This window comes from Geotrypetes seraphini, chromosome 3 (genome assembly GCF_902459505.1).
Source record: "Geotrypetes seraphini chromosome 3, aGeoSer1.1, whole genome shotgun sequence".
In the NCBI taxonomy this organism is placed as follows: Eukaryota; Metazoa; Chordata; class Amphibia; order Gymnophiona; family Dermophiidae; genus Geotrypetes; species Geotrypetes seraphini.
This window is the reverse complement of record NC_047086.1, coordinates 48,022,212-48,041,729: the sequence shown is the minus strand read 5'-3', so window position 1 is coordinate 48,041,729 and position 19,518 is coordinate 48,022,212. Positions and strand designations below refer to the sequence as shown.

Genomic DNA, 19,518 nt, shown 5'->3' with positions numbered 1-19,518 from the left:
TTCCGCTTGATGTAGACTAGCAGAATTAATATATTTCACCTTTGATTTGATTTGTGAGACTACTTTTCTGTTTCTAAATGATTGTTTGTCATTATTACGTAAAACTCAAATGAAAAAAAAGAAAGAAAAGAGAGAAATAGTTCAAGAGGGAATCAGCCTAAGGAACAGAAGAGAAACAATTGGTATGGATTGGGTAGCTGTTGACTGGTCTGGCAGGTCTCTCCCAGTCTGCTCCAGAGGACAGTGATATTCCTGTGGAAACTCGGGGCTCCTTTTACTAAGCTGCGATAGCGGTTTTAGCACGTGCTTAGCGCGCGCAGAATTGCCGCGTACGTTAGACGCTAACGCCACCATAGAGCTGGCGTTAGTTCTAGCTGCGTAGCGCGAGTTTAGCACACGCTAAAAACGCTATCGCAGTTTAGTAAAAGGAGCCCTCAGTGTATCAGAAGACATCCCACAGGAGAAGGGGAGAGTGTGGCGCAGTGGTTAAAGCTACAGCCCCAGCACCCTGGGGCTGTGGGTTCAAACCCACACTGCTCCTTGTGACCATGGGCAAATCACTTAATCCTTCCATTGCCCCAGGCACATTAGATAGATTGTGAGCCCACCAGGACAGACAGGGAAAAATGTTTGAGTCCCTGAATAAAATCATTCTGAGCTCCCCTGGGAGAACAGTATTGAAAAAATAAATAAATAAGAGCATGAGTAAGGGGATCCATGGCAGCTTTGTGACTAAATGTAATCCATTTTTGATTGTCATTAATGGCATAGCAAAAGGGGGATGGGGAGGCAGAGCATCCTAGGCCCTGCCATGGCAGGGGCACCATCCAGCAGCTGCCCAGCATCTCTCCTTTCCCTGGCAATGGAGTCTTTTCACTGCGCTTCCCCACTGGCATTTCTACTGCTTGTCCTGGGATCAGTAGCATGGAATGTTGTTACTGTTTGGGGTTTTGCCAGGTATTTGTGACCTGGATTGGCCACTGTGGAAACAGGATACTGGGTTAGATGGACCACTGACCTGATCCAGTATGGCAAGTCTTGTTCTTAAATCCTTCTATATTTTGCTGGCAGTGAGCAGAGTCTCCTACCTGCTGTTCACGCCAATCCTGCTCCCTCCCTCTTATCATGGGATCAGAACGTTACGCTAGAGGGAAGGCTCGAGCTGATATGAGTTAAGAGACCATGCTAGAAGCTGGTGAACAACAGAAGGATTTAAGAGGTATGGGGGAGTTTGGTTTAGAGACCCCGCCCCCGCCATCCCGGGGGGTGGGGGGGGGGATGCCGAGCACCATCTTCCTTCTGTGACCTTCCCTTGCTATGCTACTCACTGTCATCATGAACTATAAAACTAGGAAGGGTCAAAGGATCAATGAGAGCAGTAAGAAATAGCAGCCCGAGGCTGATATTATCCTATTGCGAACTCATAAGCAGAGACAAGTTGAGATCATCACTTGCAAACTGTCTACATTATCTTCCAGCAGAGCTGAGAAACACAGATCTGCTTCAGAGGGTTCACTTTGCTGGGTAGCTATCTGAGGCCACTATAACTCTTGGTCCACCTCACTTTTTTAAACTGAAATTTCAAAATTATTTATATACAAATATATAAAAAAAAAAGGAACCGTTCTTCAATCAAATGTAACACAGAAAAGGTCTACCTTGCTGTTAAAGAATTCACTCTACAAGTACAAGTGAGTGCAGATTACAAAGACGTGCTGTATGCTTTTAATAGGATTATATATATCTTTATACAAGGCCTGATATCCAGCGCTGCTTAACCAGGTAGGATAATGGCTAGTGCAGTTCATGACTTACTACTAAAACCCTTCTCTTCACCTGCATAAAATCATATACTGGACAGAAGCACTCGTTAAAATTTTAAAGGAGCAGTTTTCTGGTTCTGGGTTATTCTTTCAGCTGGGTACACTATGCTGGCAATTTCCATACTGTGCACAGAAGTGTAAAGTCGGTAGACACAACTCGTACTGCCTTTATACAGTTTTCAAAGAGGAAAATTGCCCTTTCAAAATTGAGTATAAAAAATATACCGTACATGCAAATTTGCAACTAGTATTTCTGTGGGTACTTTTTCCATGAAAATACAAACGTATGTGAAGTGCCAACTGCCTCAATCTGAGCATGAGATTATGCATGCATTGCCAAGGCATCATGTGCATAATTTTACATACAGGTGGTGTAGACTCAACTACTAGTTGCCGGAAAAAATAAATATAATATAAACTAATATTCTTGGAATGCTTCACAGTGGTATTCAAAGGAAACTTAAAAACCTTCCTATTTAGGGATGCGTACAACCTATGACTTCCCCGCCTCTAATGACTCTCAAAAAGGAAGAGAGTAAGAACCCCTCCCCATGTAAACTAAACTAAACTAAACCTTAGGATTGTATACCGCGCCATCTCCACAAGTGTAGAGCTTGGCACCTTTTATGTGTCTTTTCTATTTACAAATGTCACGTCGTATGTCTCTGTTTTTATCCCCCTGTAATTTTAAACTTTTTACTATAATCTTGTACACGGCTTAGACAGCTATATCAATTTTTAATAAACTTGGAAACTTGGTGTAGATTCTGAATCCCCAAGTACTATTTATACAAAATGAAAGCTGGTCATTCAAATACTTACCACTGATTGGGATCCTCGTGTGGATGAAGTTGTTACAGGAGTTATAGTGATTGTGCTGGTCACTTTATTAGCCACGGACCTTGAGGACAGATTGTTTCGAGGAGAACGGAGAACTGTACCAGTTGAGCATTCCTTGTTTTCACTGGCTACGTGTAGAGGTCTTACTGTGATCAATGGACTTATTCCCTCAGAAGAAGCAACAGGAGATCTTTTAAACTGGGAGCCCAAATGAATGTGAATCTTGTTGTCTTCTGTTGTGATTATGTTGGCATTAGAGTTATACTCGCGGATTGGTGTCGGGACAGTCTGTTTTTCCGGAGTTACTTTGAAAACTGCACGCCCCATGGTCATTCCTTGGGATTCAGGAGACACTGATATTTCTGCAGGTGCTGCAGATGTTGACACGGTTAGTATCTGGATTGGGGATGTAGGTCTGTCAGCGAAAGGTGTTTTCATATTTTCTGTAGACTTTTCCCTGGAGAATGTTGTTATGGTCACAGGTGACATGGCACGTTCTGGCAATTCTGAGTTTTCACTACTTTTTACTTGCTGGGATGTAATGTTTGAAGATGGAATAATAGTAATCCTTGGCTTCTGGTGTCCCAAAGTAGGGATTACAGTTGTACTTGAAAAGAAATCTTCAGCAGGTGGACTAGTTATTTCCAGAGTAGCTGTGCTATTCTCATGATCAGGAGTCACCCGAATATGAAGAGGTTGCCCCTGCTTTGGTGAGAGAAAAATCTCCCCAGGCCGACCAGGACTACTGTTTACTCGAGTTCCTTTTTCAGGAATGAGCTGGGGACCATTTTCCCTCTTTCTCATCCAAGGGATCCAGGATTTCCTGATGTTGATCTCATTTGCTGCTGGAGGGTATCTTTCAAGAACAGGGGATCGTTCCATAGGTTTTCTCAACCCCACCTGCCTCAGGTTATTCATGATATGATTCTCCTCTTGAACTGACTTTCTTATGAACACTGCTGGGGTTTCTTCTTCTGCAGTTTCACTGGATATGGCATCTGTTTGTATACCAGTGGAAGTCACAGGAACATCTACCATCCGCTTACCATTCATGCTGGGTCTGATGGCACGACTATAACGTTTAGAAAGTTCCAATTCTTTTGCCAAGTTCATGACGTCTTGTCCCATATTTTTGTTTCTATTTTCTTCTTCTATAAATCTTTTCTGAAGAACTGAATAGTCAACTTGTAATTGAGACAATTGATCTTCTTTGTTCATCAGCTCATGGATCTTCTCTTTAAGAGCTTGAACTTCTGCTCTTAAATCTCTGCTTTTAGCCTCTTCCAGTCGAAATCTGTGCCGCAGCTCTGCTTCCTGGCTTACTGCCTCCCCCTTCTCTATTGCTTTGTTTTTGCCAATTTGGATCTTCATTTCTTCCAGCTGCTGAGAAAGGTAGTTTGCTCGATCTTGCTCAGTCCTAAATTTTTGTTCTAGTTGGTCATACTCATCTTCAGTCTTCATTAAATCACCTTCAACTACTTCCAGTTGTTTGAGACGTTTCCTCAATCTATCAATCTCAAGGATTAGCTCCTTACTCTTGTTTTCCTCTTGGCAAACAGCTTCAAGTTCTCTTTTTGCTCTTATTTCTGCTGCTTCTCTTTCTGCTTCTTCTATCCTCTTTTTAAAAAGATCTATCTTAGAATCTAATTCTCTTGACTTTTCTTCTTCATTTCTCAGTTTGCTCATCCACTCATCTCTTTCTTTTGTCAAATTGTAAACTTTTTTTTCCATTTCTGTTTTAAGTTTCAGAAGCTTTTTACTTTCATCTATCAGTTTTTCAGTTACTTCCATAACTTTACCCTGTTCCATCTTTAAGTTCTGGTTTAAGTCTTCAACTTTACGCTCTTCTTGTTTTATTTTCTCCATCATGTTCTTTCTTTCATCTACTAGCATAACAGTAAATGATTTTAGCTTTGTGAGATCGTCTTTTAAATTGAGCTCAGCTTTTTCCAGCCTCCCTTCTGAAGACTCAAGTTCCTTTACCCGAGCCTTTACCATTTCTAATTCATTTATCAAGTCTTTAGTTATATTTTTTTCTCGCTCCAAATTAAAGTGAAGCTGGGAGCACTCAGACTTGCTTTTGTTAAATGCCTCTTCCAACTTTTCCAGTTCAAACATTCTCTTCTGCAATTTTTCTACTTCTAGTTTCAGTTCCTTGCTATGATGTTCTTCTTCTTGTAGTTTTTTTTTTCAGTTCTTTGCACTGTGATTCTGTTTTTGTTATCTCTTCATCCTTGCCTTCCATTTCAAGCACACGCTTACGTAGATTTTCTACTTCGGCCATCAAACTAGAGTTCCCGCATTCTCCAGTTGCTATTTTCTCCCTAAGTTCTTTTAGTTCTTCTTCAGCTTTCTGAAGATTCTGGTTGGTTTCTTCTAGCTCCTCTATTCTGCGAGTCAGACCCCCAAATTTAAGTCTCAGATGTCGATTATTGGACTCTTGATTAACCAATTTAGTAGTCATTTCTTCATGATCCTGTGAATACTTTGAAGTCTTGTGTGCAAGCTCTGCTTCCAGATTTATCAGCTTTTGGTTGTCTTCATTTGCTTTTAAGGAAACAGCTCGAAGTTTCTCATCTTCTTCCTGAAGCTTTTGAGTAAGGTCTTGTATCTTTTGACTTTGCTGATCCAGTTGTTCAATGTGCATTTGCCTTTCATCTACGAGCATGAGAGCAAATGACTTGAGTTTGACCAATTCATCTCTTACTTTATTGAGCCTTTTGGTGTACTCTTTATCCTTGCGAGTTTGATATGCCTTCTCCTGCTCAAGAAGTTTCTTTAATCTGAAAAAAATATTCAAAAGTACGTGAATTACAAAACAAGACAAACTACATTCATATACAACATAATTTTTATTCTTTTAAAGCTAATGCTCTTATTTTCCATATCACATATATTCATTGTAAATAAATTTTTAGAAATCCTCTGGATATACGAGTATATTATAAGCTCTCAAGACTAGTGGAGCAGAATGAATAAGTTGACGATCACCACTACATGATCTAAGTATTATGATGGTTAATGATAATATAATATAAAGTGTTTGCGAGGGTCCTCAGTTCCTAATGTAGGCTCGCCAAGACTGAACCACACATCAAAAGGCTTTTAGGCCACAACCCAGATGGGTACAGTGAGTGAGAACATCCCATTACTGGTGACTGTCAACTTATTTATTCCACTCCATAAATCTTCAGAGCTTATAATATATATATCCAGAGGATTTTTTTTTTATTTCCACTTTATACACTTTTAGTGTAGGTTTTTCTTATTTTTAATTACATATATTCATTGGTCATTTTTCAACTAAAATTCCTCACTACTATTGATGGTCTATTGAAATCAACTTTATTATCAACTGCTATGCGAGAGAAAGGGAATATGGTGTAAACCAATATTAGCATTACTATAGTACACCAGAGGTACATTATCTACCTCCAGACCATAAAAGCTAAAAACCAGTCTGCTCTCCAGGCTGTCCTTAATGCATATGCATTGACATAGATTTATATATAACAGAGGCAATGTCTCATGCATTTTCACTAGGTATAGCCTGAAAACCAGACAAAGATGTGGCCCTGAAGGACCGGAGCTGGATTCCCCTATAATGAGACAGCACAATTAATGGATTAAACTATGATTTTAGCAAAATTCACTTGTGTGTTTCAATGTTTACTCAGCTCACAGCTTTAAAAACTCAACATTTTTAAAGCCATTACACAATAAAATCGCATTAACCCCCGATTTTACAAAACTGCAAAAGTGTTTTTTAGCACAGGCCGGCGTGATGAATGCTCTGTGCAGCTCCCGACACTCATAGAGTTCCTATGAGCGTCGGAAACAGCGCAGAGCATTCAGCGCACCGGCCTGTGCTAAAAAACGCTTTTGTGGTTTTGTAAAAGGGGGGGCATAAACTTTGGAAGTTCATAGTTTCATAGTTTATTAAAAATTTGATGAAACGCTAAATCATAAAATTCAAAGCATTGTACAGTAAAATAAACTTTTAAAAAATATGGGGGAGGACTGACACCAAACAACAAATAAGACAGAGTAGACCATAACAAACTAGACATGGGATAGGTCAGCAAACAAGGGGAAAAGGGAGGAGAACTACAATTTTGTAAAGAAAAGAAGACAAAAAAGGGGGAAAAAAACAAGGGGGAAGGGAAGGGGATGATGGTAAAAGGCATTAAAAAAAAGTGGAGAGGATAGATTACTCATAGAAAGCACATTAAACTACCCTCGAATTTGTCTCTTTTGTTCTGCTCTGATATAAGATGGAAGGGAGTTCCAGATTGTGGGTGCTGTGACTGAGATCTCCTTGGCAGCTATTCATTCTATTGTCTGATACTGTCAGTTGGAAAAAAAAAGTGCCTAGAGTTTCACTATCTCTATATTTGCTTGATGGAAGACAGTTTAGAAGTCAAGAGAATTAGCAACCATAAAACCCTAGACATCACAGTTAACCAACTAGAAAACCACTTGCTGCACACCACAGAGGTAAATTTCATATAGGATTTTTCATGGCATGTTTAAACATTCAAAAAAGCAAAGGGAAGAAGAACTTATTTACATTTGTACGGAATCTATCCCCTTTTAACTTTAGAGAGTGCCCTCTCGTTCTCTCTACCTTGGAGAGGGTGAACAACCTGTCTTTATCTATGAAGTCTATTCCCTTCATTATCTTGAATGTTTCATTCATATCCTCTATCAGTTTCCTCTTTTCAAGGGAGAAGAGGCCCAGTTTATCTAATCTCTCACTGTACGGCAACTCCTCCAGCCCCTTAACCATTTTAGTCGCTCTTCTCTGGACCCTTTTGAGTAGTACAATGTCCTTCTTCATGTACGGCGACCAATGCTGGATGCAGTACTCCAGGTGAGGGTGTACCATGGCCCGATACAGCGGCATGATAACCTTCTCCGATCTGTTTGTGATCCCCTTCTTAATCATTCCTAGCATTCTGTTTGCCCTTTTCACCGCCGCCTGCATTACGTGGATGGCTTCATCGACTTGTCGACCAGTACTCTCAAGTCTCTTTCCTGGGGGGTCTCTCCAAGTACCACACTGGACATCCTGTATTCATGTAGTAATCCAATTCTGCTTAAACAGAAATTCTGGATAATATTCTACACAGATAACCAAATCATCAGCTTCTCAAAGTAACATGAAGGTTTAAACATACACACATAAAATGCTGCTTATAAAATTATTCCTGCATAAAAACTGACCAAGTGGTCCAAATATCTCATCTACAAACTTCAAAATATTCCCACCGGTGTTGAGTCATGGAGCTCAAAGGTCAAACTTTTTTTCATTATTAATTTTCTTTACAAGTCATTATCTTATCGGGGTATAAAAAAGCCTTCTGAATATGGAGCTATATACCCAATTCAGGTCTTTTTCGTAAATACTTCACATGCTCTTGCTCACATCATAGGCAATCTCACCCCCCTAATTTCTTAATTTTTATTATACTTTTTATTTGATTTTATCTTCTTTTATTTAAAAATCAGTCTATTTACCCTATACCACTATATGCAAATTATACTCTTTTTAATAAATTTATGTCACTAGTTTTTCTCTAATCTGCTTATTCATTGGATTTTATTTTTTATTACTTTTTTGTGAACCGCATTGAACTGCTTGGTTATGTGGTCTATAATTTAGTTAACATAAGAACATAAGAAGTGCCTCCGCTGGGTCAGACCAGAGGTCCATCGTGCCCAGCAGTCCGTCCGCGCGGAGGTCCAGGACTTGTGTAGTAGTCCTCTATCTGTACCCCTCTATCCCCTTTTCCTTCAGAAAATTGTCCAATCCCTTCTTGAACCCTAATACCGTACTCTGTCCTATCACGCCCTCTAAAAGTGCATTCCAGGTGTCCACCACCCGTTGGGTGAAGAAGAACTTCCTAGCATTGGTTTTGAATCTGTCCCCTTTCAACTTTTCCGAATGCCCTCTCATTCTTGTAGTTTTCAAAAGTTTGAAGAATCTTTCCCTCTCCACTTTCTCTATGCCCTTCATGATCTTGTAAGTCTCTATCATATCCCCTCTAATTCTCCTCTTCTCCAGGGAAAAGAGCCCATTTTCTCCAGTCTTTCAGCGTATGAAAGGTTTTCCATACCTTTTATCAAACATGTCGTTCTCCTCTGAACCCTCTTGAGTATCGCCATATCCTTCTTAAGGTAAGGCAACCAATATTGGATGCAGTACTCCAGATGCAGATGCACCATCGCCCGATACAATGGCAGGATAACTTCTTTCATTCTTGTTGTAATATCCTTCTTGATTATACCTAGCATTCTATTTGCTCTCTTAGCGGCCGCTGCACACTGTGCTGACGACTTCATTTTCTTATCCATTATTTTCCCCAAGTCCCTTTCTTGGGTACTCTCACTCAATAACATCCCTCCCATCGTATAGCTGTACCTCGGGTTTTTGCTTCCTAAATGCAATATTTTACATTTCTCTACATTGAACTTCATCTGCCATCTTGTCACCCATTCCCCTAGCTTGTTCAGGTCCCTTTGTAATTCTTCGCAGTCCTCTTTAGTCCGAGCACCACTAAATAGTTTGGTGTCGTCTGCAAATTTTATTGTTTCGCACTTCGTCCCTGTTTCTATATCATTTATAAATATATTGAATAGCAGCAGCGGTCTGAGCACTGACCCCTGTGGAACACCACTCGTGACCCTCCTCCAGTCCGAGTAATGGCCCTTCACTCCTACCCTCTGCTTCCTACCTGCCAACCAATTCCTGATCCATCTATGTACGTCTCCTTCCACCCCATGGTTCTTCAGTTTCCGAAGTAGGCGTTCATGGGGTACTTACTGTATTGTATTGATAAATAAGATAAAAATGAATTTAACAAACCTATATAATCACTCTTAAGACACTCAAAATGGTTGCTTCAAGACCTCTTTATCCAAAATTTGGCATTGTCATAGCTACCCATGAAAGGTCATTTGTTATCATGTAGTGTATATGATACTGGTTAAGATCTACAATGGGTCATAAGAGGCTGGAAGTGATTTTAGCACAGATATTAACCTGGGGCTAATTAATACCTATGTTGTGAAGTCTGGTCACTGCATTTATTTCAGCGTGATTATTTCATGTTATTATTTTTGCATGGATGGCTACAGCAGCATTTTCACTAGTCAAAAACATTTTGGAACAGCAAATGCTAGTTAACTTATACTAGTATATCCTTCATAGATGGTCTTTTGTTTATATCAAATATGTTTTTATCTAAACTCAAAAAATCGGTATCATTTATCATTCTTTTGCTGACATTTCTGCATGCATCAACCAATCATGGACTCAGGATGAGAAATACCCCCCCCCCCCCTCCGCCCTCATACATAGTTTAGTCTTCCCCCATGAAATGAGAGTCACTAACCACCTGCGGTCAGGATATTAAAAAGACTTCTGAAAGGATCGGCAGAATCTTGTCATCCTTAGGATGTTGCTAGCATCCAACAGATGCTGTTACCTAAGACACATATCCTAACAGAAGTAGTCTCCTGATAAAAGAGAGCAAATGCAACACAAAAAATGGCATCTGCTTAAGACAATATGACATTAGAAAGCACCGCCTCTTTCACGGTACCTCAGTGCAAAAAGCATATTCCACTGTGTTGCTTGCAAGGACAAATGTATAATGCAATGCAACTTTGGAGAAGAAGAATACAAGTAAAAAAAAAAAAAAAAGTTCAGTCCCAATCCTATTTCTTTTCACGAGCTACATTTTTGCTTTCCTTCAGTGGTTACTCTAACAAAAATTCATCTGGCTGTGCTTTTCAGCAGGTCACATCAGCAGCTCCCCACCAGCTCTCGTGCCCTGTTCTCTGGCCCCCATTTGGAGTCACACAGCCAGCTGAGGTCCACTGGCCACAAACAGACCCATTAAGAAGTGGCATGCACAGTGCAAAGAGCAGATAAACATTTGCTGAATCTAGCCAGCTCTGGGCTTGCTTACCTCTAACTTTAGAAAAGAGGCAACTTTCTAGTCCTGCAGCCCAGCAAAGTTTTTCTGCCAGCCCCTTCAGCAGGCCCTGCTTAGCCCCCTGCCTCCACAGGGAATTAACCATCACATTCCAGCCATGTCATCGGAACAATGAAAGGTGAATGTTGTGCAAACTGGCTTGGGACCACTCGCTGATGATGTCATCCCTCCCTTATATGGCTCATTATTGTGCAGATTTACTATGGTCAGTGAGAAGGGGCGGAGCCCTGCAACTCAGGGAAGGCAGACAGCCCTTTCAGCAAGGGAAAGCAGCTGAGCTTAGGCAGATGCAGGCTCAGAAAAGAAGAAGGACACGGAGGCCAGGCGGCTGTGTCTTTCCTCTCATTCAGGACTGAATTCAAGAAGCAAGTTGTCTTGTTGGAAGGTGCAGTCCAATCAGCTGAGGTTACTAGTTCTCATAACGCTCCAGGTTGAAACAGGATGTCTAATATAGTGATGCAATCCCTTGCTTCAATAATGGCTTAGTACAGGCTAGGTATGTAGAATTAGACAAGTTCTGTTTTTGGGTCTTTTTGCAGGTGTTTTGTAATCTAATCTAATACAAGATTTCTGAATCGCTCTAATACCATTTAGTTCAAGGCAATTTATATAAAAAAGGAGCCATAATAATTCTATGGGAAAATACAGTTCCTTGGATAAAAAGATGTTCTTACAATTCTTTAACTAAAAAATACTAGCTTTGGGCCAGATTCACTAAAGATAGCGATTCAATCGCTGTTGGCCAATTTTGAAACAGCGATTAATTCACTATCTTTTTTGCATGCAAATGATTTGCATGCAGATGCAAATCATTTGCATCCAAACTCCCCGACTCAATCGCTCAGTGAGCGATTGAGTCGGGGCAACCCTGACAGTAGTGACAGGGAAGCAGCCTCCTGTCACTGCTGTCAGGGCTTCTGCCGGATTGTTGGGGGTTTTTTTCTTCTTTTTTAATGGCAGAGATATTTTATGTGTATTACACACACAAAATATCATGCCAATAAAAAAAACAATCCTCCCCCAACCCCCCAAAAATGGCAGGAGGGATGCCCACTCCTTCCTGCCACCAGCTGCTCCACCTGACGCTGCCCTCCCCACCCGCGTGAATATGGCAGGAGGGATGCCAACTCCCTCCTGCCATCAGGACACCCCCCGAACTTACCCAATGATGCACCCTCCCCCATCCCACACGAATATGGCAAGAGGGATACCAACTCCTTCCTGCCGTCGGAACCCCCCACTGCCATCCACCAGTGCCCTAACCCCCTCCACCATACCTTTAAAACTGATCTCCAGTGATGGGAGTAGGAAGAACTGCAAAGTCCTCCTGCTCCTTCTCTTCCGCCTGGCCGCGATGCGAATGCGAGCCTTAGACCCCACCCCGCCTTGGGCTCCTCCCTTGGGAGGGGCCTGAGACACCTGAGCCAATCAGAGACTTCCTTAGGACTGACCAACAGTGAGAGAGAAAGCCATAAGAGCATAAAAACATAAGAATAGCCTTACTGGGTCAGACAAATGGTCCATCAAGCCCAGTAACCCATTCTCAAGGTGGCCAATCCAAGTCATTAATACCTGGCCAAAACCCAAGGAGTAGCAACATTCCATGCTATCGATTCAGGGCAAGCAGTTGCTTCCTTTATGTCTTTCTCAATAACAGACTATGGACTTTTCCTCCAGGAACTTGTCCAAACCTTTCTTAAAACCAGCTACGCTATCCACTCTTACCACAACCTCTGACAAAGTTTTCCAGAGCTTAACTATTCTCTGAGTGAAAAAAAATTTCCTCCTATTGGTTTTAAAAGTATTTCCCTGTAACTTCATTGCGTGTCCCCTAGTCTTTATAATTTTTGATGGAGTGAAAAATCGATCCACTTGTACCCGTTCTACTCCACTCAGGATTTTGTAGACTTCAATCATATCTCCGTCTCAGCCGTCTCTTTTCCAAGCTGAAGAACCATAACTCTTTCCTCATGTGAGAGGAGTTCCATCCTCTTTATCATCTTGGTCGCTCTTCTTTGAACCTTTTCTAGTGCTGCTACATCTTTCTTGAGATAAGGAGACCAGAATTGAATGCAATACTCCAGGTGAGGTCACAGCATGGAGCGATACAGAGGCATTATAACATTCTTTGTCTTGTTAACCATCCCTTTTAAAATAATTCCTATCTTCTTTTTTTGCTTTTTTGGCCACCGCCGCGCATTGGGTGGAAGGTTTCATCATATTGTCTACGATGACACCCAGATCCTTTTCTTGGACGCTAACCCCCAAGGTGGACCCTAGCATCCGGTAACTGTGAATTATATTATTCTTCCCAATGTGCATCACTTTGCATTTGTCCACATTAAATTTCATCTGCCATTTGGACGCCCAGAGGGTCAGGGTGATATGGAAGGGTGTGGAGGGTGACAAAGGGGGGTCATGGTGGTATGGAATCATGGTGAAGGGTGAGAAAGTGGGTCAGGGTGGTATGGAAATATGGTGAAGGGTGATAAAGGGGGTCATGGTGGTATGGAAGGGTATGGAGGGTGACAAAGGGGGGTCAAGGTGGTATGGAGTCATGGTGAAGGGTGACAAGGGGGGTCAGGGTGGTATGGAATCATGGTGAAGGGTGACAAAGGGGGGTCAGGGTGGTATGGAATCATGGTGAAGGGTGAGAAAGGGGGTCAGGGTGGTATGGAAGCATGGTGGAGGGAGAGAAAGGGGCAGATGCTGATGGAATTGCAGGGAAAGAGACATAAGGGGGAAGGATACTGCATGGAATTGGGTTGGGGGAGAAAAAGGGTGCAGATGCTGATGGAAGTGGGGGAAGGGAGAGGAGAGAGTGAAATGCTAGACCATGTGGGTGTGGGAGAGGGAAGGGAAGAAGAGGAGAGGAGAGATGCTAGACCATTGGAGGAGGGAAGGGAGGAAGATGGATGTCAGACTAATGGGGGTGAAGGGAGAAATGGAAGGGGGATGCATAAAGTTTCTAGAACGGGAACAGAAAGAGAGAAGATGCCATATAGAAGGGGCAGCGAGAGGGTAGACAGTGGATGAAAGGAAGAGAGTGACAAAAAGATGAGGAAAGCAGAAACCAGAGAAGACAAGGTAGAAAAAAATTGTATTTATTTATCGCTTTAGGTGAGATGCATCGCTGTTTCTGTGATATTGCATTGTATGCAGAGTCCAGATTCTTGGTGCTTCAGTTTAACCTTTGTCTACGTATTTTTATTCTATCTCCCCATTTACAAAACTGTAGGGCATTTTTTAGCGTTGGCATCTGAGCTGTTACCACCGTGGCTAAAAACCACACTACAGTTTTGTAAAAGCGGGAGGAGTTAGTTTGTGATTACATACTAGGTGAAGGTGTTTTCTGTGTTCTGTGTGTTCGAAAAGACATGGTTTTCTGTTAGGATTGACTGTGTAGGATTGATCTGTACTAGTCTGGCTTGTTTAGTTTTACAATGGGTTTATTGATGTACTGCTCACTGCAGTATGCAAGATGCTGCCTTTTCCTAGATATTCATGTGTGACATGTGGATTGTTACTAAAAATCATGTTTTTCATACAGATGGGGGGGTGTCAAAAAATGATGGGCCCCGGGTGTCACATATGCTAGGTACGCCACTGCACAGGGATTACCAGACTGGAGGTGGGACTTCTCTACAACATCCCTGTTGGTCTCCTCTATGTACTTCTCTGTCTCCCTCAGCTCTTCCAAGTCTGCTACTCTAGCCTCAAGGGAACGTACTCATTCTCTGAGAGCTAGGAGCTCTTTGCAGCGAGCACACACATATAACTTCTCACCAACCAGGAGAAAATCATACATGTGACACTCAATGCAAAGACTGGATAGCAACCCTCTTGGACTACGGTCTGCATCTTGTTATTGAGCTGATTAATTAATTAACCTTATTAAGCTACTAGGAATATATTAGACTAGTATAGAGAGCCTTAGGATTTTATTAAATGTTTTATTTAGTGTTTGTTTCTTAGATAGTCTTAGGGTTATATTGTATGCTAATTTATTGTTTGATTCTTTACTGGTAATGAAATATAAACAGTTCTCATGTTGTCCTAATTAGAATAATTGACATGGGAGAGCATACTTAGTTTTGATAGTTTTGAATGGAAGCAATTTATTACTCGAGTCTAATAAATCAGCAAGTAAGAAATCAACTCTGTCTATCCATTCTTTCCAGAGGAATAGTTTTTTATTGATGAGGATAATAGAATTAAACCATAGAGAGGTAAATATCGATTTGGTATAAGAAAACTCTAAGGGCTCCTTTTACAAAGGTGCGTTAGGGCCTTAACGCGCGGAATAGCGCATGCTAAAATACCACGTGCGCTAGCCGCTACCGCCTCCTCTTGAGCAGGCGGTAGTTTTTCGGGTGGTGCACACTAATACAATGCGTGCGCTAAAAATGCTAGCTCACCTTTGTAAAAGGAGCCCTAAATGTGTGTCAAATTCCAACAGACATTTAGTCGTCGTTTGAATTAAGGGATTACCAGACAGAGAGTGTGGGGCAGTCAGATAAGCACGTGGTTTGAGCGGTAATATAAGTTGTTTTTCAATTTCAAACCATATCGGTGAATAATTTTCTTGTTCTGCAAACCAATAGAGAGGCCTTGATGAATAATAAAAGCTGTATGATTGGCATAAAAGTCCGGAAAAAAGAATGCCACCATCTTCTTTTCTCAATTTGAGTTTTTTAGGGCTATTTGTGGTCAGGGCAGGATTAACCAATAGGCCAAGTAGGCACGTGCCTAGGGCCCGAAATAGTCAGGGGAGCCCGAAGAAGGAGGTCATCAACATTGTTTTTTCCAAACGGCGATGGGCCCCTCCAGCATCGATTGGCAATGCGGGCTCCCCCCGATCGGCAACGTGGGCCCCACCCCAATCGGCAACATGGGCCCCCCCCATCAACATAAAGTAAGGCAATCAAGCAACGTGGGTAAGAAAGGCAACAGGAACTGTAATTTTGCAAGCAGTGCTGCTTGCCCAAAGCTTCCCTCTGACGCAGCTTCCTGTTTCTGCCTGGGTGCATGGTGGGGTGGGACAGGGCAGGGGGCACAGTGTATTTGTGTGCCTAGGGGCCCTTGACGAATTAATCCTGCCCTGTTCGTGGTTGCTTATTTTTCCACTAGTATTTAAGCCCGTTACATTAACGGGTGCTAGAATAGATGTGTGTGTCTTTATTTCTTTTTCTCTCTCTCCTCTTGACCACTTTCTGTCTCTCTCTTTCCTCGGCTGTCAACCATCACCCCTTGCCTGTTCCACCTGTCCAGCAGTAGGCCTTCTCCCTTCCTTTTACCTACCCCTGTCCAGCAGCACTCCTTACCTGCTCCCCCTGTCCCTCTTCCCTGCTCCCCCTGTCCAGCTTCTTCCCTGCTCCGCAGTCATTATTCCCTGCTCCCCCTGTCCAGCAGCACTTCTTACCTGCTCCTCCGTTCCTCTTCCCTGCTCCCCTGTTCCTCTTCCCTGCTCTGTCTGTCCAGCAGCACTCCTTCTTTTTTCCCCTGACCCTCTTCCCTGCTCCCCCTGCCCAGCAGCATTCCTTACCTGTGTCTCTCTTTCTCCTTAGTGTTTTGTTATTTTTTTAAATCTGTCTCTTTAGCCCCCTGTCCTTCTGTGAGTGTCTGTGTGTCTCTGTCGTTGTGCACTGTTGTTCGTTTGTTTTTTAAAATCGATGTTTAGCTCCTGATCCCCTCTGTTTCCATGGCAAGCATGTTCGCGGATGTGAGGGCCATTTTGTGGTGCCGGATCTGGCGTCGCCGTGTAGGTCGGAAGACGGGCCTCAGCGTTTTGTAGGTCCGGGTCTGGCGTCGCCGTGTAGGGCGAAAGCGGGAGGTGGGGCCTCAGCACCGGCCGGGCGGCTCACGCCGCCGGCCCCCAGTAGCTCGAGGCCGGCGGCGGACATGGCTTGCATTGCATGGTGGAGGACGAACATTGGTGACGTACAACCCGCGCATGCGCACTAAAAAAAATGTGACAGCTCAGGGAACACGATTTTTTTAGTGCGAATGCACGTCCTACCATTTTATTATATTAGATAAAAAGGAAGCTAAAAGGGATTCTATTTTTTTTTATAAAATGTAGGAGGAAAAAGACAAGGGATCATGAGTAAGATGTAGTTTATTTTGGGCATGAACATCATCTTAATTGTTTTTAAGCGACCCCACCAGGAAAGATAGAGAGGATGCCAAGACTTGATTAATTTTTTAACTATTTGAAGGATTTTTTGCATATTAATATCTATAGATTCCTGGAGGGATTTAGTAAGTTCAACGCCAAGATATTTCAGTTTTTCCAAGGCCCATATTAAGTTATAAGGTTTGATCATATTCGAGTTGGCATAATGATTTAAAGGAAGAGTTTCCATTTTATCTTGATTTAGTTTGTATCCTGAAAAAGATGAATATTCAGCAATATTCAGCTCTTTAATTGAAGTCTCCGGATTGGAAATATAAAGGAAGTCGTCGTCTGCATAAACAGAGAGTTTAACTTCAAGAGTTTTACATACAATGCCAGAGATTTTTGGGTTACTTCTGATATTGATGAGTAACAGTTCCAGTGCCAGATTAAATAAATAGGGCAAAATTGAATGAAGAAGAAAGAGAATTATTTGCTATTATTCTAGCCGAGGGGTTTGAATAAAGAACCTTAATCATTTGAGTGAATGGGGATTGAGCTCCAAAACCAGTCTAAACTATGAAAGAGATAGTTCCATTCAATTCTATCAAAAGCCTTCTCGGCATCAAGAGATAAGGCTATGATAGGATTTTGGGAAGTTTCAGCAATGTGAGATAAGTGGAAAAATAATCTAGAGTTGTCAGCAATAAGACGTCCAAGCATGAAGCCAATTTGATTAGGAAGTATAACTTTATGGATGACTGTTCTAATCCTGTATGCCAAGACTTTAGCATATAATTTGTAGTCTACATTCAGAAGTGAAATTGACTTGTAGTTCTGTACCTGTAGGGGATTTCTATTTGGTTTCGGGATAACTGTATATTATTTCCTCTGCAAAATAACTAAGTTTAACAGTATCAGCAGTTAAATAGTTCTAGGAGATATTGTGATAGGTCAGTTTTAAAAATTTTATGGAATTCCACAGGTATTCCATCGGCTCCTGGAGATTTATTGGATTGTTATTGTTTCAGTGCAACAAGAATTTCTTCTATGTCTAGTGTCTTATTTAAAGCGATGTTATAAGAAGCAGACCATGTTGGTCTTTCCAGATTTTGTACAAAGGAAAGCAAAGGAGCCATAGTAGAGGGCGATTCTGATTGGTATAATTTTTCATAATATTCATGAAATGTATCTAAAATTCTAGAATATGCGGTTATATTTATGTTGTCCTCCTTTTGGATGGCTGGGATCTGAATTTGACCTTTTTTCCTTTTCAAATAGGAAGTTAGCATTTTGCTACTTTTATTGCCTTCCGCATAATATTTAGCTTCGGTCATGAAGATTTGCATTCTTGCTTATTTAGAAATGATGCTAGAGGCTTCACAGGATCTGTACATTCACTATTGAATTTAAGAGACAGGCCAGTGCTATGTGGCATCGTTTTGCTCAAAAGGGTTATCCTGAACGGGTTATCAAACAAGCTTACACTCGTGCAAAACATGCTAATCCCAGTCTGTTTTTATAATCGACCAGTAGGCCCCCGATGGAGAAACAGGTTTGTGTCCTTACCTATTCTGATCGTGCTGTGGAGGTAGCCAGTGTCATCAAAAAATTCTGGGGCATTCTGGCCATGCATGATGTTTTTAAGGATGGTCCATGCATTGCGTTTTCTAGACCCAAAAATCTGTCTAACATGCTTACTTCTCCTGCAGTTTCTCAAACCTATAATCAACTTGGGGGCCACGGTCCATGTGGCACGTGTCAGATGTGTGCCATATCTCTGCAACTGGATTGCTGGACTCATCCCACTAACCACAAAAGCTATCGTTTGAGAGCTCATACTACTTGAGTGTCAGCTTGTGTCATAAATATTATCATTTGTCCCTGTCAAAAAATCTACGTAGTGTGCACAAGCAGACAGATCATGACTCGGCTGGTAGAGAACATAAGAACATAAGAACATAAGCGTTGCCTCTGCCGGGTCAGACCAGGGGTCCATCGTGCCCGGCAGTCCGCTCCCGCGGCGGCCCCCCAGGTCCATGACCTGAAAGTGTTCCCTACCTAACCTGAAATATCCATACCCTATTCGCTCAATGTCCTGTACGGTAAACCTCTATCTGTACCCTGCTATCCCCTTCGCTTCCAGGAAGTCATCCAGTCCCTTTTTGAACCCCAGAATTGTACTCTGTCTTATTACCTCTCCGGGAAGCGCGTTCCAGGTGTCCACCACCCTCTGAGTGAAGAAGAACCTCCTTGCATTCGTTATGAATCTGTCTCCTCTCAGTTTTTCTGAATGACCTCTTGTTTTAGTTGTCCCTGCTAGTCTAAAGAATCTGTCCCTCTCCACCTTCTCTATGCCTTTCATGATTTTATAAGTTTCTATCATGTCCCCTCTCAGTCTCCGCTTCTCCAGGGTAAAGAGCCCCAGCCTGTCTAACCGTTCGGCATATGAAAGGTTCTCCATACCCTTTATCATCCTCGTTGCCCTCCTCTGGACCCTTTCGAGTATTGCCATGTCCTTCTTGAGGTATGGCGACCAGTATTGGACGCAGTATTCCAGATGTGGGCGCACCATTGCTCGATACAGTGGCAGGATAACTTCTTTTGTTCTGGTAAACTCAATGCTGCTACCCTGACCACCCCTATGGTGAGTCACTGCTTGGAGTTTCAACATGTGTTTACCCAGTTACATTGGTTTGTGATTAAGCAAATTCCTTCAAATTTCCAGGGTGATCGG

At 42.1% G+C, this 19,518-nt stretch overlaps 1 protein-coding gene across 1 annotated transcript in view; it reads right to left on the bottom strand.

The window, feature by feature from the left end:
• FILIP1 (filamin A interacting protein 1) overlaps positions 1-19,518 on the bottom strand; it is a 265,510-nt gene that overhangs the window by 31,010 nt on the left and 214,982 nt on the right. The window contains 2 exon segments of the mRNA XM_033938162.1: positions 2,646-4,853; positions 4,855-5,446. Of these exon segments, the coding sequence (XP_033794053.1) occupies positions 2,646-4,853; positions 4,855-5,446 (2,800 nt within the window).